A 27,885-nucleotide genomic window follows, 5' to 3' on the forward strand; every position below is an offset into this window, starting at 1 on the left:
CCCCAGGCACCGGTGGAAAATGGCCCTTTCCTGTGGCCCAGAAGGTCCTGTCCTGACACAGGGGACCGTTTATAGGACTTGCCTGCCACAACTGGCCGTTTCTTGAAGAAACCCAGAGGCTGACTGTCCAGCCAGTTCCCTGCACTTGGTCCTCAGTGTGGATGCGTCCCGTCCTGGGTGATTCGCTTGGTTTCAAGCCTGAATCCCCCAGGGGAGCCCTCTGGACGTAGGGGCAGGACAGGGACGCTACGTCCTGCAGGTGGTCCCAAAGCACAGCGATCAGCGGGCCACGTGAGACGCCAGGACAGCTTCCAAGGTGCCTTCTCTCCCTCCAGTCCATGAAGTGGTGCGACGAGGGCATCTACCTGCTGGCCTCGCAGCCGGTGGACAAGTGCCAGTCCCAGGACGGCGCCGAGGCGGCCCTCCAGGAAATCGAGAAGTTTTTGGAGACGGGTGCGGAAAATAAGATCCAGGAGCTCAGTAAAATCTACCAGGACTACGAGCCCATCCTCACCCGAGACCTGCTGGTGAGGAGACGGCTTTTCACCTGTTCCGCGAGGCGTTACTCTGATGACTCCCAGAGACGCCGGGCGATCGGGAGGCGGAGCGCAGAGGGTGCCCTTCCGGCCGGACGTTGCTCCCGGGCCCCCCACGCCCCCACGGGGTCCCTGCCTGCGGGGAGGGCCCTTGCTCGGTGCCGTGGCCGGGCACTCCCACGACAGTGCGCTGAAACCGGACTCCTCACTCCAGCCAGCTGTCCGCAGCGCCCCCGCCGGCCGCCCACCGGGCTCCAGGCCCAGGCCCCCTCCTCCCTCGGTGCCCCCATCTGCCAAGGGCAGAGCGGGGGCCACGTGTGTCACGGCAGCTCTCGGGAGGTGTCCTGCTAGTGAGCCCGTCACCCGCTTCCCTGCAGGAGCACGTGCAGAAGGTCTTCCGGAAGCAGGAGAGCGTGGAGGAGATGTTTCACCGGAGACAGGCGAGCCTCAAGAAGCTGGCAGCCAAGCAGATGCGGCCCGTGCAGCCGGTGGCCCCCCGGCCAGAGGCGCCCACGAAGTCGCCCTGCCCCTCCCCGGGTACGAGCAGTCGCCCCTCACCCTGGGGAAGGCCCTCCTTCCATCCAGCCCACTGCGTAAATAAAGTGTCATCGGCCCTCGGCCGCTCATTCCTTTCCTCGCATCCGTGCCGCTGGACGGGGACCACCTGCCTGTCGGGGCCTTTCCCGGGCTCATCCCGCCCGTCTCTCCTTGGCGCCGTAGCCAGGATGGTCCTGCCCTCGCGCAGCTCGGCCCTCCACCCCGAAGCCTCCTGGGTCCCCCAGTGCAGTGCTTCTGGAAGGCACAGCTGGACCCGCGGCCTTTCCTGAGGCCCCTCCTATCACCTCCTGTCCGCAGACACGCTGCCCCAGCTGCCAGCACGGCTCCCGCTGCTTTCTACAGCTGTGGCTGGTGGCGGCCGTCGGTGCTGAGCGCCCCTGAGCCCAGCGCGCAGGGCCCATTCGGAGGCCTCCAGGCGCCGAGTTCTCCCCCGTCACCTGGGAGCCGGGCCGCTCTGGGAAGTGGTGGACGGTGGGCTCCCCACGCGCCCAGAGCCCCGTTGCCTTGCTCTGTACCTTACTGTGCTTTCCTCACCCTGCTCTGGGCTGCTCACTGCTTTTCCTCCAAAAGTTAAAAAACACACAAAAACACACCGATGGTCCGGGATGAGTTTTTCATCTCCGGGCAGTAAGGTGCGAGGTCCCACTCCTCTCCACTTCTTTCCAACCCAGGCATCCGGAGAGGTTCCGAGAACCACAGTTCTGAGGGCAGCGTGCTCCGGAGGGGGCCCTACAGGAGGGCCAGGGTGAGTGCGCGTCCCCGCCGCCCTGTCCCCTCACTGCCCCCGGCCCCCCCGCCGGCCGCCCCGCCGCTCCTCCGTGCACACAGGCCAGTGCACCTGGGGGGCATCTTCCGCTCCCTGCCCCATCCCTCCCCTCCGGGCCCTCCCCATCCTGCCTGCGGGGCCTCAGGCCCGCCCCCGACCGACAGGAGGTTGGGTCTGGAAGCCCGGCGTCAGGCTGCACCTTCTGGTTTCTGAAAGTGCGATGTGGGCCGCTCCTTTCTCCCCAGAGTGAAGCGAGTGAGGGCCGGCAGGGCCGCGGCCGCTCCACCGAGGACGAAGAGAGCCTGGCCGTCCTGCGGAGGTGGGTGGCCTGCCTTTCCCCCCAGCAGGTCTGAGGACCCACTGGATCTCAGCCCCTGGGGAGGGTCTGTACATAAAGGAGCCAGAGGCGGTGGGACCCAGAACAGCCCGTGTTGTGCCTCGCTGAGCCCAGGGCACACGGCTAGTGGGTGCGGCCCCAGGCCACTCTCACAGGGCCAGCCTCGGACCCCCCCAACCCCGTCTCCTCGGGACGGGCCCCTCCTGCCGCCCACCAGCCTCTCCGACCCTATGCTCTGCGTGTTGGTGCCGGGCACCACTTCTCTTTCTCGGTCTCTCCCCACCGCAACCCTGTGGAGGCTCTGCTCGCCCCATACCCGCCCTGGGCACCCCGCATGCTCCAGCGCCACCCAGATGCTGGGACAGTGTCTGTCCCTGCATGAACGCACTGCTGGGCTCCGAACTCTGGACTGGACAGGAAGGCACTGCCCACGTGCTTCCCAGGCTGGCGGTCGCTCTCCCACAGGGCCCCTGCCTGCCAGCCGAGCTGGATCGCCCATAGCTCCACGAAGGCAGCCTGCACGTGGCACCCTCCTGCGCCCACTCTGAAACCCTGCTCAGACCCCACACTGCCCAGTCTCCCACGGGGACATCCTCCCTGCCAAGCTCACGCTGCCCTCCCGCCCGCGGTGGAGAGGGAACCCGAGCCTTCCTCTCCTGCGACCCGTACCACCTGTGCGGAGCACGGGCCCTTTGAACGGCACTGGGGCCAGCTGATGTGCTGGCTGCTGGCTGCTCCACGATCCCCACCCTTGGCTCCGTTTTCTGTGTATGAAAACAGGAGGCTTGGTCATAGGCAGTTAGAAGGTGATCCTGGTCCGTAAGGCGAGGTCTGACCGGCCGGTTTGCAAGCCAGGCCCTCCTGGGAGCCCCTAACCTGACGGCACATAGATGTTCCCCAGAGGGTCGCTGCAGAACCCCTGCATGTGGGTGGCTGGCGGGGCCTCTGGGAGGGGCTTCTCCTGGTGAGGGGAGGGGCAGGGCACCTGCGGGGCACTTGGAGCCGGGGCTCCTCGGGAGACGGTTGGGAAGCTGCTCCTGCATGAAAGCCGGCACCCATCCACAGGCACGTGATGAACGAGCTTTTGGACACAGAGCGGGTCTACGTGGAGGAGCTGCTGTGCATTCTGGAGGTGAGGGCGCCGGCGCCACCATGCCGTGTGGTCTCGTGGCCACGACACAGCTCTGCCGAGACAGCCCAGGGCTAGAAGCCACTCACCTGTCTGTCCACGGGACAGGGGCGCTGGCTGCAGGTGCACTTGCACTGGGCCGTGTTTGTGGCAAGAGAGGGCAGCCGTGCCTGACCCTCCCTGGGTGTGGGGCTGTTGCCTGGGGGCAGCAGAAGGGCTTCTGGGTGCAGGACTGTTCTATCGTGGGGCGTGGGCAGTGGTCACAGGGGTGCGGGCACAGAGATAACTCATCAAGACGCACACACAGGATTTGTCCTCTTCGTGGAAGGTGTACCTGAATTTAAAAAGGTTAAAATGGAGTAGGATGGAACCACCCTCCCCAAAAAATAACTGGTGCTGCTTCTAATTCACTCGTATTTCTGATGCTGGTTCGGAGAATCACCTTAGATGGTCAGGGAATGAATTTGAGGTGGATTCGATTTCTAAAGCCTGAGATAGCGTCACTTCCCCGCTTGGCGGCCACATGGAGACCAGGCTTATGCGGGGCTGATGGGCCCGGGCTCCCCCGCTGACCACTCCCCCCTCCTCAGGGCTATGCTGCTGAGATGGACAACCCTTTAATGACACATCTCATCTCAACGGGACTTCAAAACAAGAAGGATGTTCTGTTTGGAAACATGGAAGAAATTTACCACTTTCATAACAGGTCAGGCCCTCCCTCGGGCCGCCCACAGGCCTCAGGTTATGCTTTGCTGGGCGAGAAGATTCCTCCCTCCCTCTCAAGAGGGATAAGCGGACGGGCAGCGGGTTCGGTAGGGTGTGCCCAGGGTAGCTCCCTGGGCGGCGGTGAGTTACAAGGGGCCGCCCACAGAGGGAGGAAGCGGGAGCTGGCCCCCCAGGTGTGCACACTCGGCCCTTTTGGGTGGCACCGAAGCCACACCCCTTGGCGAGGCCCCTTGCCCAGCCCGTCTCGAAAGGGCGGCAGCGCCACAAGCTCCTTCCTGCCCGCCCTCCCCTCGTGGGAGCACCCGTGGCCTCTCTGTGGCTGTGGGGAAAGTGTGCATGGTCCTTCCGGGCCCGCGCACCCTCAGCAGTCTCGGGGGCTCTCGGGAAAGATCCGCGGGGGGCAGCACGAGCCTGTGGTCCCGAGGAAAGGCCGCTGTGCACGAGCCCCTCCCGTGCTGCCCGGCCCTCCCCTCCGCTGGGTTCCAGGAGACGCGGGGGCTTCTGTCTGGCCACTCGCTTCTGCCCCCTGCCCTCAGCCTCTGTCACCTGCCGCTTATAAAGGAGGTGGCAGGTCGCACCTGAGCCGCAGCCAGAGCCTTCCCTTGGGGATTAGAGTGAGCAGGTGGCCTGGTCCCCCTGGTCCCTCAGCATCCTCGGCCCCGGCCTAGGGTCTCGGCCCATCCTCGGTGCTGGGGCCCTGGAGGGATTTACCCAGTGGGCAGATGCGAGTCAGGAACCGAGAGGACAACTCAGCCCGCAGGCTCCGGGGCAGCGCTTCGTGGAGGAGGGTCCCGGGGGCGGAGCCAAGATCCCTTATGTCTGTGGAAAACCCACGGAGCACACGGGCCACGAGGACCTCGAGATGCTCCCGTCTGCTGCCGTGGACCCTTCATCCATGTTTGTGCTGATGGAGCATCTCCCAACTTCTGTGTGAACGCAACACCAGAAACAAAGCATCCCCATGGGGCCACGGCTGCATGAACCTGAGAGCCTGGTGCAGTCGGGACCCCAGGAGGGACAGGCGTGGCTTCAGGCCCCGAAATCAGGGGGCGCGTCCTTGCTCCCACAGTCTCCGGGGCCGTCCAGAGTCAGGATGAGTGCTGTCAGGGTCAGGATGAGCGCTGTCCAGAGTCAGGATGAGTGCTGTCCAGAGTCAGGATGAGTGCCGTCCAGAGTCAGGACGAGCGCCGTCCAGAGTCAGGACGAGTGCCGTCCAGAGTCAGGACGAGTGCCGTTCAGAAAACAACGTCTGAGGGTTTGTGACAGACGCTGTCTTGTGCTGGTTGTTGTTCATGTGACCTGTTGCAAACTTTCTTTGTCTAGAATATTCCTGAGGGAGCTGGAGAACTACATAGACTGCCCAGAGCTGGTTGGAAGGTGCTTTCTAGAAAGGGTATGTGTTTCTCAAATGCATGCTTCGCCACGCCTTAATTCTTACAGTTACTCCTGCGGTCATAATGGCTTTAAATTCTGTCACAGTCCCCATCTAGCCAACCGAAATCACAAGTACAAATGTTTCCAGTTTGGCTGAGATGCTTTTCGGTAGGGCCAGAAGAATACAATTTTGTCTAAGCCAAGTACTAGTCTAAAAAATGAGAGACTATAAAACATCAACTTTGAGAGATGCCAAAATTATGCAGCATCTGAGTTTGGATCGCAGGTGTAGAGGTAGCTGACGCTCCTTCTTGCTGGGGTCAGTTTCGTGCTGGTCTTGCCGATCAGGACTCCCTCGCTCACCAGCTGACCCTGGACGGTCACTCGTGCTCTGAAGTTGTAGACGCGCTCTCCTTCCGGTGGGACGATCGCTAGCGTGGGGGTTTGTGGCGAGGCTCTGGGAGCGGGAGGGGACGCGGCATGCTGTTTCCCCCGACCCTGCTGTATGGATCCCGGTGAGCTGCTGACTCAGCAGCAGGGGACTCACTTCCTTCCTCCCAGTAGTGAAAAGGTCGCCTTCACAACATAAACCAGAGGCCGAGGCTCCTTGTCAGGAATTGGCATCGAGGGGCAGAGGGAGGAAAGAAGGGGCCACGTTTGTGCCCCGCTCGGCCTGGCCCTGGGGAACGCCTTCCTGTGCTCTCTGAGAATCGGGGGTTGGGGAGCATCGCACCATGGCTCAGGGGTTGTCGGCAGCATCAGCACCTCCTGGGGACCCGTGAGCCGTGCAGGTTCTCAGGCCGCCCCTGACCTGCAGAACCCAGAACTCGGGTGGAGGCGGCAGCCACTGTTTTATCCAGCCCGCTGGCTGTTCTGATGCACACAAGTGTGAGCACCATGTGTAGCTGAGGCCTGGCGAGTCTTTCTTTACAGAGTCAGTGCTGGTCCTGCATTTCTTTTCGTCTGTTATCTCTGAGGCTAAAGCCAGCCGTATGGACCTAATCTTTTATAAAAGAAGGGCCCGGACTAGGGCAGCCCTGAGAACTGAACTTCTGGGGGGGCTGTTACCTGGCTGCCCACCAATGACAGCCATGGCGTCTGAGATGGAGGGGTGACCCGGATTCGGGAGGAGGTCAGGCTGTTCCCGGAGGTGCCGTGCGTCCTTGCGCAGAGGGGCATGACTCAGCGGCGGGGTCAGCCTGCCTCCGGGCGCTGAGGTCCCCGTGAGCGCAGAGGCGCCCTGCGACTCGGCCCCTGTCCCGCTGCAGATGGAGCAGTTCCAGGTCTACGAGAAGTACTGCCAGAACAAGCCGCGCTCCGAGAGCCTGTGGAGACAGTGCTCCGACTGCCCGTTCTTCCAGGTGTGTCTCCTGGCTCTCTTGAGCGGGGACGTTCCTTTGCTGGTTGACTCTCAGACAAGGAAGAGTGGCAGCCATCTAAAGCAGAGGCTCTGGTGCTTGCAGGAATGCCAGAAGAAGCTGGACCACAAGCTGAGCCTCGACTCCTACCTGCTGAAGCCAGTCCAGAGGATCACCAAGTACCAGCTGCTGCTCAAGGTGAGAGGCCGGGCGTCCCCCGGAGCCCACTCCCCGCCTGCCCCCCCCACCTGCACACCATTTAATGGCGGCCGCCCCGGCCCGTCCCTGAACCCCGTGGTCTCTGGGCACCTTCCTCCCGACTCTGCGAGGCCCTGGCTCTTCACACGCCTTTGTGGAGAGCCTGTTGTGCGCTGCCCATTGCCGGGGGTCAGGGACACAGAGGGCAACAGGCGGGCAGACCCTGCCCCACAGGGCACATGCGAGGCTGCCTGTGTCCTGCTGTCTTGGGGGCCCAGCAGAGCAGATCCCTGAGGCCTGAGAATGGGTGTGAAGAGCTGTAACAGATGTTCGTTCGGGGGTCAGATCTGGACAGGAGTAACGGCTTAGAGGCGGGGAGACGGGAGCTGCCACGGGGGCGGGGCTGGGGGCTCTCCCAGGCCAGGCGCTGTGAGGGGCCCGCCCTTGCCCAGCTCAGGGACAAGCCCGCTCTGCAGCTGCGAGGGCTGGGGTGTAGGCCCGCAGTGGCCGGGAAGGTGGCTTCCTGAGGCGTTCCGGGGCCAGCGGCTCGGGCAGGCCCCCCGACTGGGGGAGGGCGTGAGTGTCTGAGTGCGTGTGGGGTGTTGTCCCCACCGGCGACGACTGCACAGGGAGCCACACACGTGTCCCGAAGGTCGGTGCCCGGGGCTGCCCAGGGCCTGCACCTGTGGGTCAGAGCACGGGCATCCCAGCCGCTCTCGGCGGAGTGGCGGGGCTCAGTGTCCAGACGGGCGTGGAACCTCCCCCAGGAGATGCTGAAATACAGCAGGAGCTGCGAGGGGGCGGAGGACCTGCAGGAGGCCCTGAGCTCCATCCTGGGCATCCTCAAGGCGGTGAACGACTCCATGCACCTGATTGCCATCACGGGCTATGAGGTGAGGCCCCCGACCCTGTCCTGCAGGGGGAGCCCGCGAGCCGGGGGCGGGGCCTTAGGCCGTCCCCTTGCCAGCGTGGGCCCTACACGCGCACCACCCAGAACGCCGTCAAACTGGTTCTGGCTGGGCCGCGGCCGCCCTGCACGCAGCTCACCAGCCTGTGCGGAAGCCAGGGCGCTTCACCCCGAAAACACTTCCCTCCCGGTCTTTCCCTGAACCCGTCTTGTTCTCGGTGACGCGGCGTGTGGGCGCGACCTGAGACCCCGCCTCCTGCCCATCAGCACCGGCGCCAGGCCGCGCACGCACGGTTCCTGTCCTCTCCGTAAACCCGCTCAGCACTCGCCTCTGTTTTTTATTAATAGACTTTCTTTCTGGAGCAGTAGCGGGTTCACAGCAAAACTGAGGGGGATGCGCAGGGGGTTCCCACCCAGACACCCCCGTCCGGCCGCCCCGTGGCGTCGGGCGTTTGTCACAGCCGACGGCCTCCACTGGCGTGTCACCCACAGTCCACGGCCCACGGCAGGGTCACTCTGGGGGTTTGGACAAACCGATGACCTGTGTCCTGCACGGTAGCGTCACACAGAGCAGCCCACTGCCCTAGACACCCCTGAGCTCCCCCGTTCATCCCCTGCGACCCCCAACCTTTCCAACACACCGCAGACTTGCCTCTCCCGGGGGTCGGGCCGTTGGACCCTGCGGGGTGCACCCCGGCCTCCCAGACGGGCTCCTCGGCCGCACCCGCTCTGGGCGCTAACTGCACCCCATGCCGCCGCCTTCAGGGGAACCTGAGCGACTTGGGGAAGCTGCTGATGCAGGGCTCCTTCAGCGTCTGGACGGACCACAAGAAGGGCCATGCCAAGGTGAAGGACCTGGCCAGGTTCAAGCCCATGCAGCGCCACCTGTTCCTGCACGAGAAGGCCGTGCTCTTCTGTAAGAAGCGGGAGGAGAACGGCGAGGGCTACGAGAAGGCCCCGTCCTACAGCTTCAAGCAGTCGCTGAACGTGAGTGAGGCCGCCCCGAGGAGACCCTGGGGCCCCCGTTGGGCCGCCCCGCCCGCCTTCGGGAGCGGGGGGTGCCCCGGCCCGGACGCCCACCTCCCGCCCTGCCCTCACAGATGACGGCCGTCGGTATAACGGAGAACGTGAAAGGGGACGTGAGGAAATTCGAGATCTGGTACAATGCCAGAGAGGAGGTGTACATCGTGCAGGTAGGCCCCTCGCGCTCGGGCGAGGCTCGGGGCCTGCCCAGCTCCGTAAGGACCGCCGTGAGCGTCTTCTGCTGAGAGCTGCTGTCTAGACTCTTCGGAAAGCTCTATTCCCCGGAGGCCAGGGCCCCATCATTCGTGTGGGGCTGCCCTGGGCCGTCAGTAACTAAGCCGAGCCCGGGACAAGGTACAGGGACGCTGCGGGGCAGGGGGGCTCCAGGTACCCTGCCAGGAAGTAGGCTCCTGGTCCCGGGACGGCGCGAGGGCCCGGCCCGCCTGGGCCAGGCGTCCACGCTGCCGCGCACGACCGGGCACCTGCGGGGAGCATGTCGTCCTCGCTCGCCGGTGATGGCGGGAGGTGGTGGAGTGTAAGTTCGCCCATGAGCCCGGGAGAGACCCCAGCCCAAGACAGCGATCCGGCGCCGGGAGGTGCCTCGCCGGTTGCCCTTGACCTTTCTGACGCCCTTGGTGGTCTGGGCCTGGGGTCCCTGGGGGTGCCGCACCACCGCAGCGTGGAGGCCCCGGTGACCTGCACTCTTCACAGCTCACAACACCCAGGCCAGCGCGGCCAGCCGAGGGCCCCACGGAGCTACAGCAGGAACGGCCAGGGGCTCGGCTGGCGCCCCGGCTTTGCACAAGCCCAGGGTCCTCAGGGCCCAGCTGCCCTCCTGTACTGCCCTCGGGCCCCGGGCGGAGTGGAGGTTGGGCAGCAGCCCGGCCGCGCTGGTCCAGCTTCTGGTCCACTTGTGGGATTTCAGACCCCCGTCGTCCTTGTCAGCTAGGGAGACGTCAGGGCCGCTTCCCAGAGAAACACACTCTCGGGGCAGGCCACGTTGCAGGGGCTCCCACTGAGTCAGAGTCAGAGACCGTGCAGGGTGCTGGCCTGGGGTCCGTGCACCGGCGCCCGCGGGGCCTGCCCATCACACCCTCGCCCGAGGGGGTGCCATCCCGCATCCCGAGCGTGGTGCCGTCAGCCCCGGTTCTGAGGGTCCCGGGCGCCTACAGAGTGAGACACTGACACGCGTCCCTCGGGAACACACGCACTCACCTTCTGGTCTGCTTTGGGGGCACAGGCACCAACTCCTGAAATCAAGGCCGCCTGGGTGAGCGAGATCCGGAAGGTGCTGACGGGCCAGCTGCAGGCGTGCAGAGGTGAGGGTACATCTTCTGGGCTGTCCCCCGGGGGCCCGTTTACGTTCCCGCAAAGCATCCTCTGGATCCTTAGCCATCTGAGGCACCGCGTGTGGCACCTGGAGGGGAAGGTGCTGGATTCGCGTTCCTGAGCCACGCTGGGCTCTTGTCCCCGCAGAGGCCAGCCAGCACCGAGCCCTGGAGCAGTCCCACAGCCTGCCCCTGCCCGCGCCCACCGGCACCAGGTGAGGCCCAGCCACGCGTCGGGGGGTCACCAGTGGGAGCCAGCCCGTGCCGCTGGGTCTCCGCAGCCCTGTCACCGAGTCTCCTGGTCATTGGGGTCGCACTGGAGAGCATCCCTGGCGTCACGTGCTGCTGGGTCAGTCCCAGCAGGTCAGCGTCAAGGCCTGTGCCTCTAGCCCCAGCCCCAGCCAAATGCCCATCCACAGTATCTCTGACCGTTTTCCATCCAGGCCGTATTTCCCATCACGATCAGTGCACGGTGGGCGGCTGTTCCAGAGAGCAGTCCAGCGCCAGCATTTCAGTGATGGTAGCGCCCCAGGTGGACAGGGACCCCAGGGCGCGGGAGGCTCAGAGCTGAGCCCAAGGCCCATGGCTCGCAGACAGACACAGGGTCACGCTTCACACTGGCCTCATCGTACCTTTTCTGCCCTTATTTTTCCTTTGTTATTTTATTCATTCACTTACTTGTTTACTGTTTCTTATGTAAGCCACGTCTAATTATTCATGGTTGAAATAATAATGATGCTTTAATAATGATTTATAGTCTAAATAAATAAACCACAGAACAATAGCTTTAAAGGAGAAAGGGCCCCCCCAGGGGAAAGAAAACAACAACAAAACCACCTCCTACTTAATAGTCAGGGAGGTAGGTTTTGTTCTCACTCGGCTCCGCCCGGAGTCTGGACATGAGTGGCCATGGCCGTGGCCCTGCAGCCCGAAGCCCTGGGTAGAAGCTCAGGGAGGCCACCACCCTCCTCCCAGCAGGCCTTTAAACGCTAACCAGGCAACAACTTTCTCTCTCTTTTTCCATGTGTCTGATGTCGTTAGTCCCTCTAAAGGGAACACAAAAAACGTCAGAAAGTTGGAAGAAAGAAAAACGGACCCGCTGAACCTGGAGGGATACGTGGGCCCCGCGCCACTGCCGAGGCCCCCCGAGAAGGGCAGAGGTGAGTGTTGGGGCCAAGCCCAGAAGTGCCGGGAGCTGCATCGGGGGTCCACGGCGGGCGTGTCAGGGCCTCACAGCCCCCGATGGGCACAGGGAAGCTACACGGAGAGCGCAGGGCCCGGCCGCCCGCACAGAGCACAGGGGCCTGGGCAGGGGGCCCTGGCGTGACCGCCTGCCCCCCGGGGCCGCCCGGCGCCCTCTGCACTGCCCTCTCTTCCCCGCAGATGACGCGGTCACTAGCTCTACCTCAGAAAGCTCTGCGCTTTCCAGAAAGCGCTTCACCCTGCAGAGCTTTGCTGCCCTCAAGGGTCAGAAAGGTAAAGGCGCCCGGCCCCGGCCGGCCGGCGGGCTTCTGGGCGGGTTGCGCCCATGGCTGTCTGTCATCCATCCGTGCCGTGCTCATCCGTGTGGACGGTCCCGGGAGGGGCATCTGCCTCTTGTGTGGGTCACCAGGCACGCGTCTGCCACTGAGTCGCTCTCTTTCCCTGATGCTGGTGGGTCTGTCATTCGTGCAGCCAGGGCTCTGTTTTCAGGGCCTTTTCTTTGCAGAGGTGGAGGTGAGCTCTTCTGACAGAGGCCCGCCTGCCAGGAGCTGGGACCGTCCTTTGCTTTTCTGGTCCAGCTCCTCCGTTTCCCGCCTTCTCCCGTGGGGTCCCCGAGGGCATTGCTCCCCCTGCCAGAGTGCGAGGCAGCCACTTCCCTCTGGGCATTTCTAGTGCACGGGCGGGTTCAGAGCACCCGATGGAGATCTCTAAAAGCTTGCCTGGGCTCCTGGGCAGTGAATATATGGGGGAAATACACCCAGACAGCACATGAGGCCAGCCCTGAGTTTCCAGGCGGGTCGTTAGAGGACTGCCTGCCCGATACTGAAAGCCCGTCTTGTCTAGAGGTCTTTTCATTGGTCCAAAAAATTGGAGGGTTTTTTTCTATTTTTCCCAATTTATAAAATACTTTTAAGTTGACCTCAAACAAACAAACAAAAAGACGGACAAATCCTGGTCCTTATACCTTGCTGGGTTTGGCGAGCATGCGTACTGGGCATGCTTTACGTGGAGCTCAGAAAACAAACCAAGGGGCCGCTTACCTAAAACTATGATGCCGACGCAGGGCCATCACCCGCCCGTCTCATCCTCCTGCTCTCCTGGGCCTCCCCCTTGACCTCTGGATCCCTCCGCCAGCTGAGCTGTGTTCCCAAGAAGCTGCTTTTTGAGTCATGGAAAGCAGCCTGTTGCCGCCGTGTGTGTCTCACCCCAGCATGAGCTCGGTGTGTCTCCTGCCCCCTCGGTGCTCAGCTCACGCTCCTCACTCCGTCTCTCCCGTTCTGTCTCTGCTCTTCCTCCTTTTGCAGCCTCTCCTACCAGTCCCGACAAAAAAGCTAAGCGACACCAAGTAAAGAGCGACCCAACGCCTTTTGGTTTACGAGGTAGAGTGGCTCAGCCTTCTGGACTAGCCTGGCGCCATTTCCCCATCCGGTTAGGGACCCTGTCTCGCCACCTGAGCTGCCCAGTGAAGTAGGTCCCTCCCAGCCAGGAGCACAGTCACTGTTTTGTTCAAAGCCTGACGCTCCGGCGACAGGTACCGTGGTGACGTCACGCTTCTCGGTCCAAGGCCTCAGGCCAGGTGTGCCCAGAATGCGCAGAGCTGCCCACTGGCCACCAGGTAGCAGCTGCTGACACCTGGCTGGTGCCTGGTCTGGGCTGGGCTCTCTTACTCAGTGGCTGCGGGGCTCCACGTCCCAGGCCCATCCTTCCTCACCATTTGTCCCCATGCTTCTGGGGACGGCAGCCGGCACGTCCCGCCCGACCGCACAGACAGATGGGGTGAGGTTCCGTATTGGAACTCGGGCCTTCATCTCTCTTGCCCTCATATTCTGAGGGCAGAGCCCCCCCAGGGAAACCCAAAGCCCCCCACCTCCGCCCGGCCCAGGTTGGGGGCCTAAGGCTCGCAGACAGGATTCCACTCTGTGAGCTATCCCGCGCTTCCCAGACCATGTGATGGTGCGGCCGAGCCAGATCCGGATGCAGACCCCCCTCGGGCCTCAGTCCACAGTCCGCACTGCAGGGACCCAGGCTGCGCCCTCTCGCTTCCCTGGGCAGGAGAGCTCAGAGACCCACCCCTACCCCAGCCTGCACCCAGCCCTGCAGACGGAGCCCCAGGCACTTGGGAGTAGAATCACCTCCCCACCACAGTCTCGGGGAGGGGCTGGTCTTGGCCATTTGTGTTCCTGCTTAAGGCCCAGAGGTGCCCGAGGCATCTCCCTGCTTTGTTGACTCTCCTTGTGTGGGAAGCTGCACTTGGCTCCAACGCTGTGTCTACTCGCTTGGAGCCCAGTGTGTCACCTCTGCGAGCTCCCCTGCTCACCTGTGAGACAGGTGAGGTGACCTCATGTCCTGGTAGATGAGTGTTAGAGCCTTGAGCCCGGGCCCAGCTGCCAGCCCCCTCCCCTCCCCCTCCCCTTCCCTCCCCCTCTCCCCTCCCCCTCCCCCTCCCCTCCCCCTCCCCTCCCCTCCCCCTCCTCCTCCCCCTCCCCTCCTCCTCCCCCTCCCCTCCCCCTCCTCCTCCCCCTCCCCTCCTCCTCCCCCTCCCCTCCTCCCCTCCCCCTCCCCTCCTCCTCTCTCCCCTCCCCTCCTCCTCCCCTCCTCCTCCCCTCCCCCTCCCCTCCCCTCCTCCTGTCCCCCCTCTCCCTTCCCCTCCCCCTCTCCCCTCCCCTCCCCCTCCCCTCCTCCCTTCCCCCTCTACTCCTTCCCCCTCTCCCCTCCCCTCCCCCTCCCCCTCCGGCTCCTCTCCCCTCCTTCCCCCTCCTTCCCCCTCCTTCCCCCTCCTTCCCCCCCGCTTCCCGCATCCATGGAATCACTTCAGTCCACAGCAGGTGACAGTGAGCTGCAGGCCGTCCTGGCTGGCACTCTTGAAAATGCCAAGTGCTTGCTTCCTGGAGTTGCCTCAGCCCCTTGTTTTTTCAGTATCAGTGTCAACGACTCTTTTACTGGAACAAGAGGTGACCATACTCACGGTTGCCTTGGCCTGATGTCCTCCTCAAAGCCCCCAGCATCCTACATGGATTAAGGGTGGGCCGCAGGGCTCAGCATTTCATGCTTATTCCCGTGTCACTGTGTTGACACAGGGACCATCCCACTTGTTAATAGAGGGTTCCTCAGAGGCCCCGGGCGGCCGGGTGTGACCAAAGGGCAGAGCCATCCATCCACACAGCTCTCAAGTGAGGGTTTACACGCCTCCGTCTCCAGGGGCTGCCCCTCTGCCCAGGGAGCAGCGTCGTCTTTCCGCCCTCGCTGTCCCCCTTTGGACACATGCTTCCATTTGGCTGGGAGCCCTGTGTCTATCGGTGCTGGGCTGGAGGGGTGGACATTTGTGGCCAGCTGCCCGGCACCGGGGCCCCTGGTGACCCCCCACGCGGCGTCCATCTGAGCTTCCCGCCCTGGGCGGCTACGGACGTGCTGAAGCAGGCGGCGAGCGTGGTTAGTGGCTGGCAACCCACGGTCCCCGCTTCCCGCTTCCTGCATGGATGCCAGCCGCCGGGGCCCGAGGGTCGTGCTCACCACCCCTGCCCGGCTGGAGAGGCAGGGCCAGAGAGTCTCTGGGCGCCGGGCCTGGCCTGGAGCAGGGGCTCAGTGCTCTGCGGGCTGGGGGGGCATCTCTGGGTCCCAGCTCCCTTTTCTGTGAAGACAGAGGCAGCTCCCTGACACCGCTTAACACAAGCTTGTCACTGCCACCTTCAGAGTGTTGGCCTGGGGACAGCTGCCCCTCTGTCTGCACCCTGACTGCAGGCAGGGGGGGGGACATGCGGGCATGCATTCCGCCCTGGTCCACGTGGTTCCCTCACTCCCTCTCTCCCAGGAGAAGGTGTGCTTCGGGCCACACCAGATGGAACTGGGAACTGGTTCTGGATCCGCTCCCCTCTTGTCGAAACGCCACTTAACACGGAGCAGCGGCTGGGGTCCAGAACCACAGGCGTGTGGCTTCGGCCTCTCGCTTCGTTCGTGGCACTTGTTGTATTTCTCACAACGCACTTGCACTCTCCCTCAATGGGAAATGCAGCGGCTACTCTGTGGGGACACAGGGCAGTAGAAGGAATGTTTACGTAGTTTATAAAACCTGGAGGAAGCTTATTCCCCGCCCGTGACCCGCACAGGGCGGCCCCCTCCCTGGCCTGGGCGCGCCCAGCACCCAGCTTCGTGAGGAGCTGTCCTCCCAGCCCGCCAATGGGTGTTGAGCGTTGCAGGTGTTGATTAAAAACGCCTTTCCCTCGTCGTTCGCCTCGACACGGACGGGCGTGTGTCACCAGCTGTCCGGTGGAGGCTGGGGTTCGTTTCCGGCCGTGGAAGCAGATGCTGTGGCCCAGGCCCCCTGGGCAGGGGGCAGCTTGCACGGTTGAAGCGGAAACCTGCGAGTGTCTGGCCCGCATTTCTGCGCTGCTGGGAAGGGCAGGCTCCCCCGGCCGACACGTGTGGGTGGCGGGGACGTCCATAGGCCGCCCTCGACCTTGAGGGGGTCCTCACCGGGGCCTGGTCCTCTCTAGGTTGGAGCAAAACGTCTCACCCGTCAGAGGCTCCTGAGGACAACGACGGCTGGTCCAGTGCCGAGGAGCCGGTCAACTCCTCGGACGCAGAGGAGGAAGGCAGAGTGGGCCTCAGGAAGCTGGTAACCTTGGCTCCCGCCTTGTCCGCTGCACTGCTGGTCCCAGGGGGCAGGGCGCCAGCAGTGCAGCTCAGGGGGCTGTGCCTCCTAGGGCTTAGGGAGGGACCTTCAGGTGCCAGGGCTCCATGGCTGTGTGCCCGCCCTCCTTAGTTCTCACCAGACCACCTCACAGCGGACAGTGCACACCTCTGACCTGCCCCTCAGAGGAGCTTTCTTAAAGCTGCACGTGTACCGCCATCTGTTTCAGAGAATCGCACTGTCTGAGGTACGGATTTGCTTTCTAAACAAAGTCCTGTTTTAGCATGAGCAGCAGAGGGAACTATTTACATACTAAGTCATCAGAGTCAGGACGGTAGCAACAGTTATTTGCTGCCTGCTCAGTGCTGCCCTGGTCCACACCTGGTTTATCGCAGCGAGCAAAGCACCCCAGAGCTGGAGGGGTAGACACAGGTAAATGGAGGAGAGCGCAGGGAGAGTTTCGGGTGGCCAGGGCAGCCTTTCCCGAGGAGGCCTGAGGGTGAGAAGAGCCAGCCAGGGCGTTGGGGGACCAGCGTGGGAGCCTAGGCTGGCGGGCAGGGAGGTGGGCAGGCCTGCTGGGTTTGCATTCCGTTCTTGGTGCAGCAGGAGGGTGTGAGGTGCTGCTCAGGGTGTCCAGAGAGGGTGCAGCTGCTCCCGTGAGGATAACGGACACTGGCCTGGCTTTCCCTGCTCCCAAGCCTGGTGGCACGTGACCCCTGCACAGTTCAGGGGCTCCCAGTCATGTGTCTCGCTGCTCGTGAGGCCGGAGCCCCACAGTCCAGCAGAATGGCCTCCCCTTCTCAGAGTCCGCGGCGCGCAGCGGCTCCGTGCACAGGTGCTGAGCACCTGCCGTGTCAGGCACTGAAGGCAAACAGGGGGCAAGGTGGACACGAATCCCCCCTCTCCTGGGGTGAAAGACTAGTAAAAGGCAGAGCATGTGCGGTGAGGGCAGAGGCGTGACCCAGGAAGAGGCAACAGCAGGTGCAAAGGCCCTGGGACCGCAGGAGCTGGGTGTGGTGGGAGCGCTGGGGCGCAGCCAAGGGCACTGCACAGGCTGATCAGGCTTAGTGGTCACCGCGTGAGACCTAGCGTCTCCCTGGACGAGGAGACCTTTGCAGTGTAAGGCCATAGTCCCACCGGAAGCTCTGAGAATGGCAAGGCTCTCGTCCTTCCCGGGACGCTGGACGCTGGGCACCAGCAGATGCGTGCCATGTGTGCCATGCGCCCTGCCGTCCCCTCCCCAGGTCCCCGGGAAGTACACCGTCAAGGGGCTGGACGAGAAGGGGGGCCCCGACGCGCTGGTCCTGAGGAGCGGGGACGAGGTGGAGCTGGTGCAGGAGGGCGACGAGGGCCTCTGGTAAGACCACCCGCGCGCCCCCGCGGAGCCCGCGCGCGCTGCCGCACCCTGACCGCGCCCCTTGCAGGTTCGTGCGGAACCTGAGCTCCGGCGGCGAGGGCTGGCTGCCAGCCCGCAACCTGTCCTCGCTCCTCGGCCAACGCGGCGCCCCCGGGTGCCTGAGCAGCCCAGGTACGGGCCGCTGAGCAGCCCAGGCACCGCGGCGAAGGCGGGGCCGGGGGGCGGGGCCGGGGGCCAGGGGCGGGGCCAGGACGCGCGGCAGCCGCTCGCCTGCTTGTCCGCAGAGTCCAGCGCGGGGTCCGCCCTGCTGAGCGCCTCGTCCAGCTGCAGCGAGAGCTGCGCGGCCGCCCTCGCGGACCTGCAGGGGTAGCGCCGCGGCCACCCCGCCTGCGGCCCTGGGAGCGGGCCTCTGCTCGGGCCGGCGCGGCGTGGGGAGGGGCTGGCGCCCACGGAACCGCCCACGGAACCCCGGCGCCGCCGCGGCCCCAGACGAAGGTTCGGGAAGAGTCCGCCCTGCGGCCTCGGCGCCAGGACCGCGCGCGCCCCAGGGCGCAGGAAGAGCGCGGCACCGCGGCTTCCTCGGGGAGTCGGACGAACGGGGCTGCAGACGACAGACCTCCCGTGCATCAGGGCTCCCGGGACTCCCCTTCGGCCTCGGCCGCAGCCGCTCCCCTTTGGTTTCCGACGTTTCTGGTCCGGTGCTTTCTGCAGGAACACGCGTTCTGTGGAGCTGCTTCCAAAAGAAGTGACCGATTCACTGACCCAGCGGCTTGGTGCGGGGGCAGGAGGCTAGTTTGTCTTCTACACATTTTTTTTTTTTAAAGCAAGGATTAATTCTACGGCCATCTTTTTGGTGATACTTTGGCCTCTGATCTTTACCAAGAATCACTGTGTTTACGTGAAATGACAATTTCATACTGTATTTGATATAAAACTTTTTTGTTACTGGGGTTTACATGGCGCTGAATGATTTGGGGGACACGCTCTCGTGGAAACAACCCACCTGGTCACAGGTGAGTGGAAGGACGTCCCTGGGTAGAATCAGGCAGCGTTTCTACAAACACAGGCAGTTAGAAACCAAGGAAATTCCTTCACCTGTGTAGGTTAATTTTCAAAGGAAAATGTGAACTATAATTTAAAATATTAACCTTTTCTACAGAAAAAAAAATGGGGGGCTCGATTTTTTAACACTTCACTGAATTAGGGTCTTTTTATTGTTTTTAAAGACTGTGTAAAGATGCCGTTTTCGCAGGTTTCATCTGAACCAATGCTGTCACAGGAGCCCAGGGAAAACCTGAGCTCTCGGCCCCCCGCCTTCCCCTGCCTGGCATGTCCTGTGTGGAACTGTCCTGAGCACAGGAGCAGTTTATCTTATTCAAATCAAGGCAGAACTGGAAAGAAAACTCTTCTGTTTTACTGTGTTTTGTGTTTCAGAAATTCTGTTCCTTGGAAACGCTTTCTGGGTCTGATTGGGGCAGCTATTTTTCTATGTGTGTATATATGTCGATGTGTGTACATACGTCCCCACTGTGAGGGGTGTATTTATAGCCTCCAAGCTGCTGGTGATGTGTCGCTTTACAGCCCCCCGAGCCCCAGGCCTCTGCAGCCCAGCCCATGGGCTCCCCGTCCTTGTGCAGGGCCAGACCTCTCTGGAGTGTGTAGTGGACGGCGTACAAGCTCGGCAGCTTTTCTCCTGGTGTATAAGTTATTTGGAAAATGATGCTTCACATAATTTACTGAATATATTGATTGTTCAGGCACAATTCCTGCCATCCCAGCCTGGGATTGTCCACCATTTTTGTGATCTCTTCCTCATAAAAGCACTTTAAAACCTCATGTTTCAGTCACTGTTTCTGTTTTTTTTTAACTGCTGATGTAAGTGAAATTTAAAAATCCGAGTTCTTTATTGTATGGCTGGTGTTTGAATAAACATCAGCACCTCTTGCTGTCGGCCTTCCTCTGTAAAGGCACAGGATCTGAAACTGGGTGGTAATGTTAGGCTCGCCCTCACTGGAACGCCCCCCACCCCCAGATGCCAGTGTGGGCCGGAGGGGCCCAGGGCGAGTGGGGCCTCCTGATCCCTGAGCCCTCGACCCCAGCGCCCATGCCCCCTCCCCCTCCCCCCTCTGTCAGGGGTTCTCCTGCAGGAATAAGATAGGGTGAACTCTGTACCTGTGCTCGGCCACCTGGGAGAAATAGCACAAGTGTCGGTGTAGTGGCTCCTCAAAGCCACGTCCCCACTGGCCTGCAGCGTCCCCTCCACCTCTGCGGGGACCCCGTCACCCTGGACCTGAGGGCCTCTCTCCTTCGCGTTGCCCTAATTCATGCTGATGCCCTGTGCCTGGCAGGTCATTTGTAGAAACCTGGTGCAGTGGTGATGCTTTGAGAAGCCCTAGAAGGAGCTGAGTTTTTCCTACCCCCGAGCCTTGTCCCTCCTGGGCCTGTGGTCAGGAGGCCCCTCACGTGGCTCCAAACACAGGTGCAGCTCAGCTCCATTCGAGGGAAGCCAGGGCTGAGAGCATCCCCCTGGGATCCCTGTCCGCCTGGACCCCAGAAGGTGATCCTGCTTGGATACAGTGTCACTGCAGGTGCAGTTGGTTAAGATGGGGTCATGGTGGCCCCTAGTCCAATGACTGGTGTCCTTATAAGGAGCAGGAAATTTGGACGCACGCGTGCACACACACACAAACACACCCGGGCGGGAGCAGCCATGTGCCGGCCGAGGCAGAATCTGGCAGGCTGGCTCAGCCTGGCAGGGGTACCAAGGTCCACCAGAGCCCCAGGAGCTGGAAGAAGCCAGAAGGACCCTCCCACAGATCATCTGGAGGGAGCGTGGCCCTGGGACACCTGCCCAGACCTGGGACTGGGTAGATTCCTGTCGCTGGAGCCCCTGGGGGCGGTGCTGGGTCAGGCAGTTGTAGAGGAGCACTGAGTCAGTGACCAGTGACCGCGCTGCACTCGGTCTGAGAAGGTGGGCAGCCCTGGGGCCGGAGGAAGCCCCGGGCAGTGGCCGCACCCGGCAGGGGTGGCAGGTGGCGCTTCTGGAGCCCTTGCAGGACAGTGCACGCCCCCAGGCTCTCAGCAGGACAAGCAGCCCTGCTGCCCCGCAAAGAAAGTGAGGCTCAAAGGAATGAGCCCCTTCCTCCCCAAGCTGGGAGGAGACGGACCCTGACCGCACCCTGCCAGGTGGTCTGACTCCAGAGCTGCTGCACCCACTGGGCCCAGGCGTCGCCAGGAAGGGTTGTGAGAGTCCCTCCCCTCCCCCTCCCCCTTCACAAATAAATTCCTGTATAACTGAATTCCTAAACAACTGTTGACAGTAACAAATAGAAATTCCAGAGGTGATAAGTAAAATGTTGTCCTCTAAGGACTGCCTTCCACCTGGGGAGGGAGTGGCGCCGACCCGCCTGGAACAGCTGGGTCTCCTCGCTCGCCCTCTGAAGATGAATGCACAGAGCTGGGGTCCCCAGCCTCCACCCGTTTATGGAGAGGAGGCTACTTCTAGAGGAGGCTGGACACCTGAGTGAGACTTGCAGGGTGGCCGCCAGCCCAGCGGGCCCAGGACAGTCCCAGTTAAGTCTGGAAAGTCCAGCGTCCTGAGAAACCCTTTCGTGCTTGGCAGCCAGGATAGCTGGTCACCCCAGCTGGTGGCCTGGGCCCAGGAGGGCATGAGGGACAAGACCCGGGCCCCCCAGGGCTGAGACAGGGGCAGGGGCTCCGCTGGGGGCACGCACCCCTCCCCCTCGCGCTCCCAGAGGGGCCCTTCGGCTGAGAAACCAGGCCTCCCCTGTGACAAAATATTCACATTCACGCCCCAAGTCTGCCCCCCTTTCCCAGTATCATCACTGCGGGGGACGGCTCTCCACCCGCAGTTTAGTTCTGTTTCCCAGCTTGCCGTCCTAGGTCGTCTGGCTGCAGACTTCTGAGCCGCATTTGAGCTGCACACGCCACCAGACCCGCGTCTCCTCTGGGACAAGGAGCCCGATTCCCCAGGCCCGTGCCCTGGGGCGGCCCGTCTGTCCCGTCAGCAGGCACTGGGCGGGGAACTGACCGCCCCGTGTGCTTGGGAAGCGAGGCCTCCCTCCCCCACCCTCTCCAGCTCTTGGAGACCTTTGCCCGCCTCCCCACCAGGAAAGTCAACAGACTAAGCGACCCAGGGCCTCGCCATGGTTCCTCGGCTCCGGGGGCTGGCCCTCCTCTGCCTTCTGCTTGGCCTGCGGGGGTCCCTGGTGGCAGGTACGCGAGGGAGGTTTCCCCGGTCACCCAGCGGAAGGGCAGCCAACCCCCAGAGCTGGCCCATGCACCGGGCGCTCCCGTTTGCTGGCAGCTCTGCTCTGATCTGCTTTCCTTCCGAAAGGCAAACGGTGCCCAGGGCCTCCTCGCCCGGCATTTGGAGGAAAGGCTTCGGGGAATTATTTTCCAGACTTTTGGGAGCCGTGGCGTTCCCCGGCCACAGTGGGCGCCCCCCGCCTGCCGCCAACGCCTCCCCACCCCCTGGCACAGGATCTGGGGTTCAGAGGTGCCTCTCTCACTCTGCTCTCTCGGCCTCTCAGTGGGGGGCTGGCACGAGGGACGGTGTGGGGACGCTGGACCGTGATGATCTGCCACCGCGCCTGTGACCCCTGCACCCCGTCCTCACAGACGCTGGGAGGCCTGAGCCGGTAACACGGGGACAGCTCTGTGAGCTGTCATCATGACTCTCCAGCACCAAGGGATGGCCGAGGTGGGAACCAGGCACCGACACTGTCCCGTGAAGTCCGGTTCACGTCGTCCCTCAGATCCCACGGCCAGACTCTGGGGTCCGAGTGGCAGAGCTGGTGCCGCCCATGGTCCTTCCTGCTTGTCTTCTTTTTTCACTTAATATTGCACCTTCTTAAGCATCATGGGGTACCATCACTTAGTGTTTCAGATTATTTGTCTCCAGCTTTCCTGATGGCTGGGTCTCTGTGCAGGTCTCAGAGCATTTCCTTGGGATAAATTCCTAGAAGTGAAGGGACCAGGTCAAGGGTGTGAATGTGTGACGATGACTTACTGAGCCCACTGCCTTCCTCCTGCACATAAAGCTTGTGCAGTGTTGCCCGTTGGCAGCAGCGAGAACGTGCTCCCATTGCAGACTCAGCCAGGCCTGTGGACAGGAGCCCTCTGACTCGCATTACCTAGCGGAGGGGACGGTGGGAACACTTCCTGTGGAGGACGGGGTGGGGGGACGGGAGGGTGTGGGCCCCCCGGACGTCCAGCTTCTCACGGCCCGCCCTCCAGTCTTTGTTTCCCAGGAGCAAGCCCACAGCGTCCTGCACAGGTCCCGGCGCGCCAACTGGTTGCTGGAGGAACTGTGGCCTGGATCCCTGGAGCGCGAGTGCAGGGAGGAGTTCTGCTCCTTCGAGGAGGCCCGGGAGATCTTCCAGAGCGAGGAGAGGACGGTGAGCTCGCCTGGGGCCAGCGGGCGTGCGGCGGCCACCCCGTGGTTGTGAAGCCTGCTTTGATTCTCACGGCAACCCTGCTGAGTTTTACTTCATTGGCCAAAAGATTCCTCGGGAATCCCTTTTACTGACGGGGCCTCTGTGGTTGGCAGAGTACCCGTGCATCCCTTTCCCACCTTCTCCCGCTCAGCGGGCGACTGGACGGTCGATGCAGCATCTGAGGAGGAAGTGGGGGCTCAGGGAGCAGGGGTGTCTTGTCCGCGTTCACAGCTCGGACGTGGCACAGCTAAAGCCTGGGGATCCTGACTTGGGAGAGGAAATCTGTGACCTCTGGTGGCCTTAGCAATGGCAGGTGGATATTAGGAAAAAACTTGCTTCCCCTGGATGCACCCACCTCGTCTCCAGAGGAGAAAGTCTGGCTTTCAGAGCCCATCACGAGGGCCAGGTCAGAAGCCCCCCCAGCCCGCCGCAGCCCGCCAGCTCCTTCCGCGGGGACCCTAAGCGTTGCCCCTGGCGCACACCTGTGTCACACACCTTCCTCTTTGCTCCGTCAGAATCAGTTCTGGATTTCTTACAACGGTGAGTATGTGCCCGGCCGACCTGATCTACCCGCCAGCCCCCCTCTCGGCATCCTAACACCGACTTGCTCACAGATGGGGACCAGTGCGCCTCCAGGCCCTGCCAGAACGGGGGCTCCTGCGAGGACCAGCTGCAGTCCTACCTCTGCTTCTGCCTGGATGGCTTTGAGGGCCGGAACTGTGAGACGGGTGAGTACGCCCGGGGCCCCCAGGGGGGCTGCTGAGCATGGCCTGGGGGGAGGTTGGCCTTGGTGACCTGGAAGGGCCTCAACCTGAGAGTCTCGGATCTGGGGTTCTCAGGTGCTAATTCTCCCACTTTTGATGCCCTGTCCCCTTCTGGGCTCCCGGCACTGGGAAATTCTGACGCACCCGGAGGGGCCTGGGGAATCACTGCATCTCCGCCAGCTCCACACATCCCCGTGGCCAGGTGGTCGGGGAAGCTTGGCCTTCCCTACTTGCTGTTACAAGGGTAGGTCCAGCATTACAGTGTCACACAGCTCAGGGCTCCCCAGACCACCCTCAGCGTCAGTCATCTGCTAGAAGGTCAGCACGCTCGGAAGGCCGACACAGGCGCGGTTACAATTATCACACGGAAAGGACATGGGTTCAAAGAGCCGAGGGGCCAGGTGTGAGTTCCCAGCGGCTTCTTCCCGGGAGCCCTGTGGATGATGTTCTGACCTCCGAGACTATGTGGGACAGAACTTACAGAGACCCACCCGCCAGGGACGCGCCCACAAGCCCCGGTGTCCTGAGGTCCCACTGGGGCTCAGGCACAAGGATGTGGCTGACCCCTGTGTCCAGCCCCTCCAGGGGTCGCGCTGATGCCATGTGGCCCCAGGCCCCCAGGAAAACAACACGCTTATCAGGCAGATCAAATTAAAGCGGAGGACTTCATCAGAGGGGGGCAGTCACTTCCTGGGATCCCTCCCCACCTGTGAACATTCTGATGCCACCTAGCTCGTCTCAAAGGACCACGGTCAGAGAGGGAGGGGAACGGCCAGGGAAGAGGGTCCCTGCTGGTCACCTGGGGCTTGGGTGCTCAGCGGTCCTGGTGTGAATTCACCTCCAGGACAGGCCTTCCCTCCGGTGGCCCTGGACTTGCAGAGCGAGCCAACCATGTGTCCACAACAAAGTTCCCTTTTTCAGAGGCAGGTTGAGCCAGCGGCCAGCCCGGGCAGCTCCCTGGGGCACCAGGCCCCGGCTGCAGACCAGCCTCCTGGCTCTGGCTGCTCGCGGGCAGACCTCCGATTGAGTCGGACTCGTCCACTGTCCCCAGGGGCCTCTGCTTTCCCCAGCCTGGGAGGGGTGACGTTGTGGAGGCCACAGCATGCCGGCCCCACATCCCCACTGACGAAGCTGCTCAGACGTGGGACCCTGCCCCAAACTCCAGGTCTTGCCCTTCTGGGTCAGTCTGCAGAGTGGGCTGGTGCCAGGCTGTCCCTGGAGCCGGAAGCTGGGTGCCACCTTCGTGCAGAACACGGCCCCTGCCCCAGGGACGGGTGGCCCCCGGGCCTGCTTGCCCTAACCGGGGCCCTCGTCGGCCATGCCCTCTGCCCTCAGACAAGAAGAGCCAGCTGATCTGCCCGAATGACAACGGGGGCTGTGAGCAGTACTGCAGGGATGACGCGGAGGCTGGGCGCACCTGCTGGTGCCACGAGGGGTACGCGATTCAGGCGGACGGCGTGTCCTGCACGCCCACAGGTAACAGGTGCTCGGGGACCAGGTCTAGGGCTGGGTGGTTCCATTTCTGATGAGCAGTCACTGTCCTGATACACGTCCCCCCGTTGGCTACAAGATGGGGTGGGGGGAAGCATAGCATCACTGAGCACCTACCAGGCACTGCCAGCACGCTCTGCGCGGCAGAGGGGAAGCTGGGCTGGAGGCGGCCGCCCCCGCCCCCAGAGCAGGGCGGGGCCCCGGTGGGCAGGGCGGAGCCCCGGAGCCGGGGGCGGTGCAGAAGGCGGCGCTCGCTGCCCACCCCCACTGCCCGCGGCGGGCTCAGCACCACACCCAGGGTCTGTACTGACAGCAGCGCGATTCTGGATTCCAAGTCTCTTCAACGGCAGCACATTTGGGAAAATGGAAAACGTCTCCAAACCAGCCTAAAGGCGATGGGGCTGCCGCTCCCAAAGCTGACCCCACCCCCAGCCCTGCGTCTCTCCAGAGGTGGATGTACCCAGCCTTGTCTAGGGAGCCTGACATTCAGCTGCCGCCTCTAAAGGCTTTCTTTTCTGGCCTGGGGCTTTCTTGGAGCAGGATGGAAAACTTAGAGCCAGGTCAGAAGAGCAGCCCGATTGTCTGAGATGCCGGTCACCTTACACAGCTTATCCTTCACACCTTTAGTGACTTCAAGCTGCACGTCTTCCCCCCTTGGAAAGTGAGCGGGACCCAGTCTCCAGGACCCTGGGCCATCTGCTTCCCCGGCAGCTCCCACAAGGGCCTGCCACAGCCCCGGGCAGGACCGGAGGCGCAGCCGCCCGTCCGCAGGGCCCCTGGCCTTTCTCACCAGCACCCCACACATCCCCACGTCTTGCTGGATTTGTTTTACACAGTTGAATATCCGTGCGGAAAAACGCCTATTCTGGAAAAAAGAAACGACAGCAACCCCCAAGGCCGAATTGTGGGTGGTCACGTCTGCCCCAAAGGGGAGTGTCCCTGGCAGGTAAGCCTCCAGGAGCGCTGGGTCGAGCTTGGGTGACGATCCCGGGCATGCACAGAGGAGTCCAGCCCCGGCGTGACCACTGTCCGGCCAGCGTCCACCAGTTTTCCACTCCCTTAGCCGGATGGAAGCGGCCTGTAAAGCAGCCCCTATCCAGGGTGCACGGGAAAGGGGAGCCCCCAAGGCAGCCACGACGGGAACGCGAGCTTCCAGCATCTGCTGTGCCCTCGTCAGGCCATGCTGAAGCTGAATGGGGCGCTGCTGTGCGGGGGCTCCCTGCTCGACACCGTCTGGGTGGTCTCCGCAGCCCACTGTTTCGACAGACTCAGCAGCTGGAGGAACCTGACAGCGGTGCTGGGTAGGTTGCGTGGCCTCCTTCTGCGGGGAGACGGTCCTTGAATGATAACCCCGGGGCTAAGATCCGGGGCTTCCACGACCAGTGACCTTCCCCACAAAGAGAAGTGGCAGAGTCTGGGCAGACCCCATACCCACAGCGCCACTGTGGCCACCCCCCTCAGCCTCTTTGCCACCCGGCCCTGGGGTGACGCTGCTCCCACCAAGGTCCCCGAGGGGGTGCCCCACCCAAGGCTGCGCTGCCCGGTGGGTTCAGGGGACAACGAGGACCCCAGGAGGGCCAGGCCCCGTCTGGAAGAACCAGGGGAACGGGGCACCCTCTCCTCACCCAGCCACGGCTGCCCGCCCGACCCCCCTCACCTGCCTCCAGCACCTCGGGGCCAGATCCGCCCCGACTCACGCCCAGGCTGACCCCCCGGCAGCCCCAGGAGGCTGCTCGCCCACCAGGGGTGGGGGACGCGGGGCCCCTCCTGCCCGACAGGAGACCCTGGCCCGGGAGGCGAGGCGTGGAGTGAGTGGACGGTCCGCCCCCGCCCCCTGGTCCCCCCGCAGGCGAGCACGACCTCAGCCAGGACGAGGGTGACGAGCAGGAGCGGCAGGTGGCTCAGGTCATCATCCCCGACAAGTACGTCCGGGGCAAGACGGACCACGACCTGGCCCTGCTCCGCCTGGCGCGGCCCGTGGCCCTTGGCGACCACGTGGCGCCCCTCTGCCTGCCCGAGCGGGCCTTCGCGGAGGGGACGCTGGCCTTCGTGCGCTTCTCGGCCGTCAGCGGCTGGGGCCAGCTCCTGGAGCGCGGCGCCACGGCCCTCCGGCTCATGGCCGTGCACGTGCCCCGGCTCCTGACCCAAGACTGCCGGCAGCAGTCGCGCCGGAGGCCCGGCGGCCCCGTCGTCACTGACAACATGTTCTGCGCCGGCTACACGGACGGCAGCAAGGACGCCTGCAAGGGGGACAGCGGGGGCCCGCACGCCACCCCCTTCCGGGGCACCTGGTACCTGACGGGCATCGTCAGCTGGGGCGAGGGCTGCGCGGCCGCCGGCCACTTCGGCGTCTACACCCGGGTCTCCCAGTACACGGCCTGGCTCCGCCATCTCATGAGCTCCCCGCCGCCCTCGGGGGGCCTCGTCCGGGCCCCGCTGCTGCCCTAGCGCCCACCCCGCAAATAAAGCCGCCGTGTGTGCCCGGTCTTCCCGCGCCAAAGCCGGAAATTCTCCTGTGGTTCTTGGGGCGGGGGAGGGGGAAGCGGAAACAGAGACGGAGAGACAGACACAGAGAGGGAGACAGGGAGACTGACAGACAGAGAGAGACTGAGGGTTGGAGAGACAGAGAGAAACCTGAGGGAGATTCTCAGCAGCTGGAGAGAAAGAGAGACTGAGCGTCAAAGAGGCAGACGGAGGGGGGAGGGGACAGAAGGGGACACACCGGGCAGAGCACGCGGGGACTG

The 27,885-nt window shown here is 63.2% G+C and overlaps 2 protein-coding genes across 14 annotated transcripts in view; both read left to right on the top strand.

Annotated features, from left to right (window-relative positions):
* Positions 1 to 19,263, top strand: part of MCF2L (MCF.2 cell line derived transforming sequence like) — a gene marked incomplete at its 5' end in the record, with an annotated part of 121,613 nt that extends 102,350 nt beyond the window's left edge. For 7 of the 13 annotated variants that reach the window (XM_081214402.1, XM_081214404.1, XM_081214403.1 and 4 more), the window contains 21 exons: positions 336 to 527; positions 914 to 1,073; positions 1,766 to 1,839; positions 2,106 to 2,179; positions 3,263 to 3,329; positions 3,917 to 4,032; positions 5,376 to 5,445; positions 6,695 to 6,787; positions 6,890 to 6,982; positions 7,750 to 7,875; positions 8,655 to 8,876; positions 8,990 to 9,082; positions 10,153 to 10,231; positions 10,389 to 10,455; positions 11,282 to 11,400; positions 11,624 to 11,716; positions 12,748 to 12,822; positions 15,934 to 16,055; positions 17,315 to 17,427; positions 17,495 to 17,598; positions 17,712 to 19,263. In XM_081214402.1, coding sequence (XP_081070528.1) covers positions 336 to 527; positions 914 to 1,073; positions 1,766 to 1,839; positions 2,106 to 2,179; positions 3,263 to 3,329; positions 3,917 to 4,032; positions 5,376 to 5,445; positions 6,695 to 6,787; positions 6,890 to 6,982; positions 7,750 to 7,875; positions 8,655 to 8,876; positions 8,990 to 9,082; positions 10,153 to 10,231; positions 10,389 to 10,455; positions 11,282 to 11,400; positions 11,624 to 11,716; positions 12,748 to 12,822; positions 15,934 to 16,055; positions 17,315 to 17,427; positions 17,495 to 17,598; positions 17,712 to 17,797 — 2,238 coding nt within the window. In that variant the 3' untranslated portion in view covers positions 17,798 to 19,263. Of the gene's footprint in view, positions 1 to 335; positions 528 to 913; positions 1,074 to 1,765; positions 1,840 to 2,105; positions 2,180 to 3,262; positions 3,330 to 3,916; positions 4,033 to 5,375; positions 5,446 to 6,694; positions 6,788 to 6,889; positions 6,983 to 7,749; positions 7,876 to 8,654; positions 8,877 to 8,989; positions 9,083 to 10,152; positions 10,232 to 10,388; positions 10,456 to 11,281; positions 11,401 to 11,623; positions 11,717 to 12,747; positions 12,823 to 15,933; positions 17,213 to 17,314; positions 17,428 to 17,494; positions 17,599 to 17,711 lie in introns of those variants that run through there. The other 6 variants (XM_081214397.1, XM_081214396.1, XM_081214400.1 and 3 more) reach the window with 4 other exon arrangements.
* Positions 19,264 to 21,478: 2,215 nt separating this feature from the next.
* Positions 21,479 to 27,823, top strand: F7 (coagulation factor VII). The gene is made up of 8 exons (XM_081214869.1): positions 21,479 to 21,663; positions 22,687 to 22,847; positions 23,402 to 23,426; positions 23,501 to 23,614; positions 24,986 to 25,126; positions 25,978 to 26,087; positions 26,319 to 26,442; positions 26,991 to 27,823. Exons 1-8 carry the CDS (start codon positions 21,594 to 21,596, stop codon positions 27,587 to 27,589), a joined length of 1,344 nt encoding a protein of 447 aa, XP_081070995.1. The 5' UTR covers positions 21,479 to 21,593; the 3' UTR covers positions 27,590 to 27,823.
* Positions 27,824 to 27,885: the final 62 nt, after the last annotated feature.

This window comes from Mesoplodon bidens (genome assembly GCF_964165515.1).
Source record: "Mesoplodon bidens genome assembly, chromosome: 17".
In the NCBI taxonomy this organism is placed as follows: Eukaryota; Metazoa; Chordata; class Mammalia; order Artiodactyla; family Ziphiidae; genus Mesoplodon; species Mesoplodon bidens.

What these genes read in the sequence shown, in the direction of transcription:
- F7 (XM_081214869.1), top strand. Translation starts at nt 21,594, where the DNA reads ATGGTTCCTCGGCTCCGGGGGCTGGCCCTCCTCTGCCTTCTGCTTGGC. An exon ending in GGGCCGGAACTGTGAGACGG is followed by an intron (nt 23,615 to 24,985) that starts GTGAGTACGCCC and finishes CTCTGCCCTCAG; the next exon opens with ACAAGAAGAGCCAGCTGATC. An exon ending in GAACCTGACAGCGGTGCTGG is followed by an intron (nt 26,443 to 26,990) that starts GTAGGTTGCGTG and finishes GTCCCCCCGCAG; the next exon opens with GCGAGCACGACCTCAGCCAG.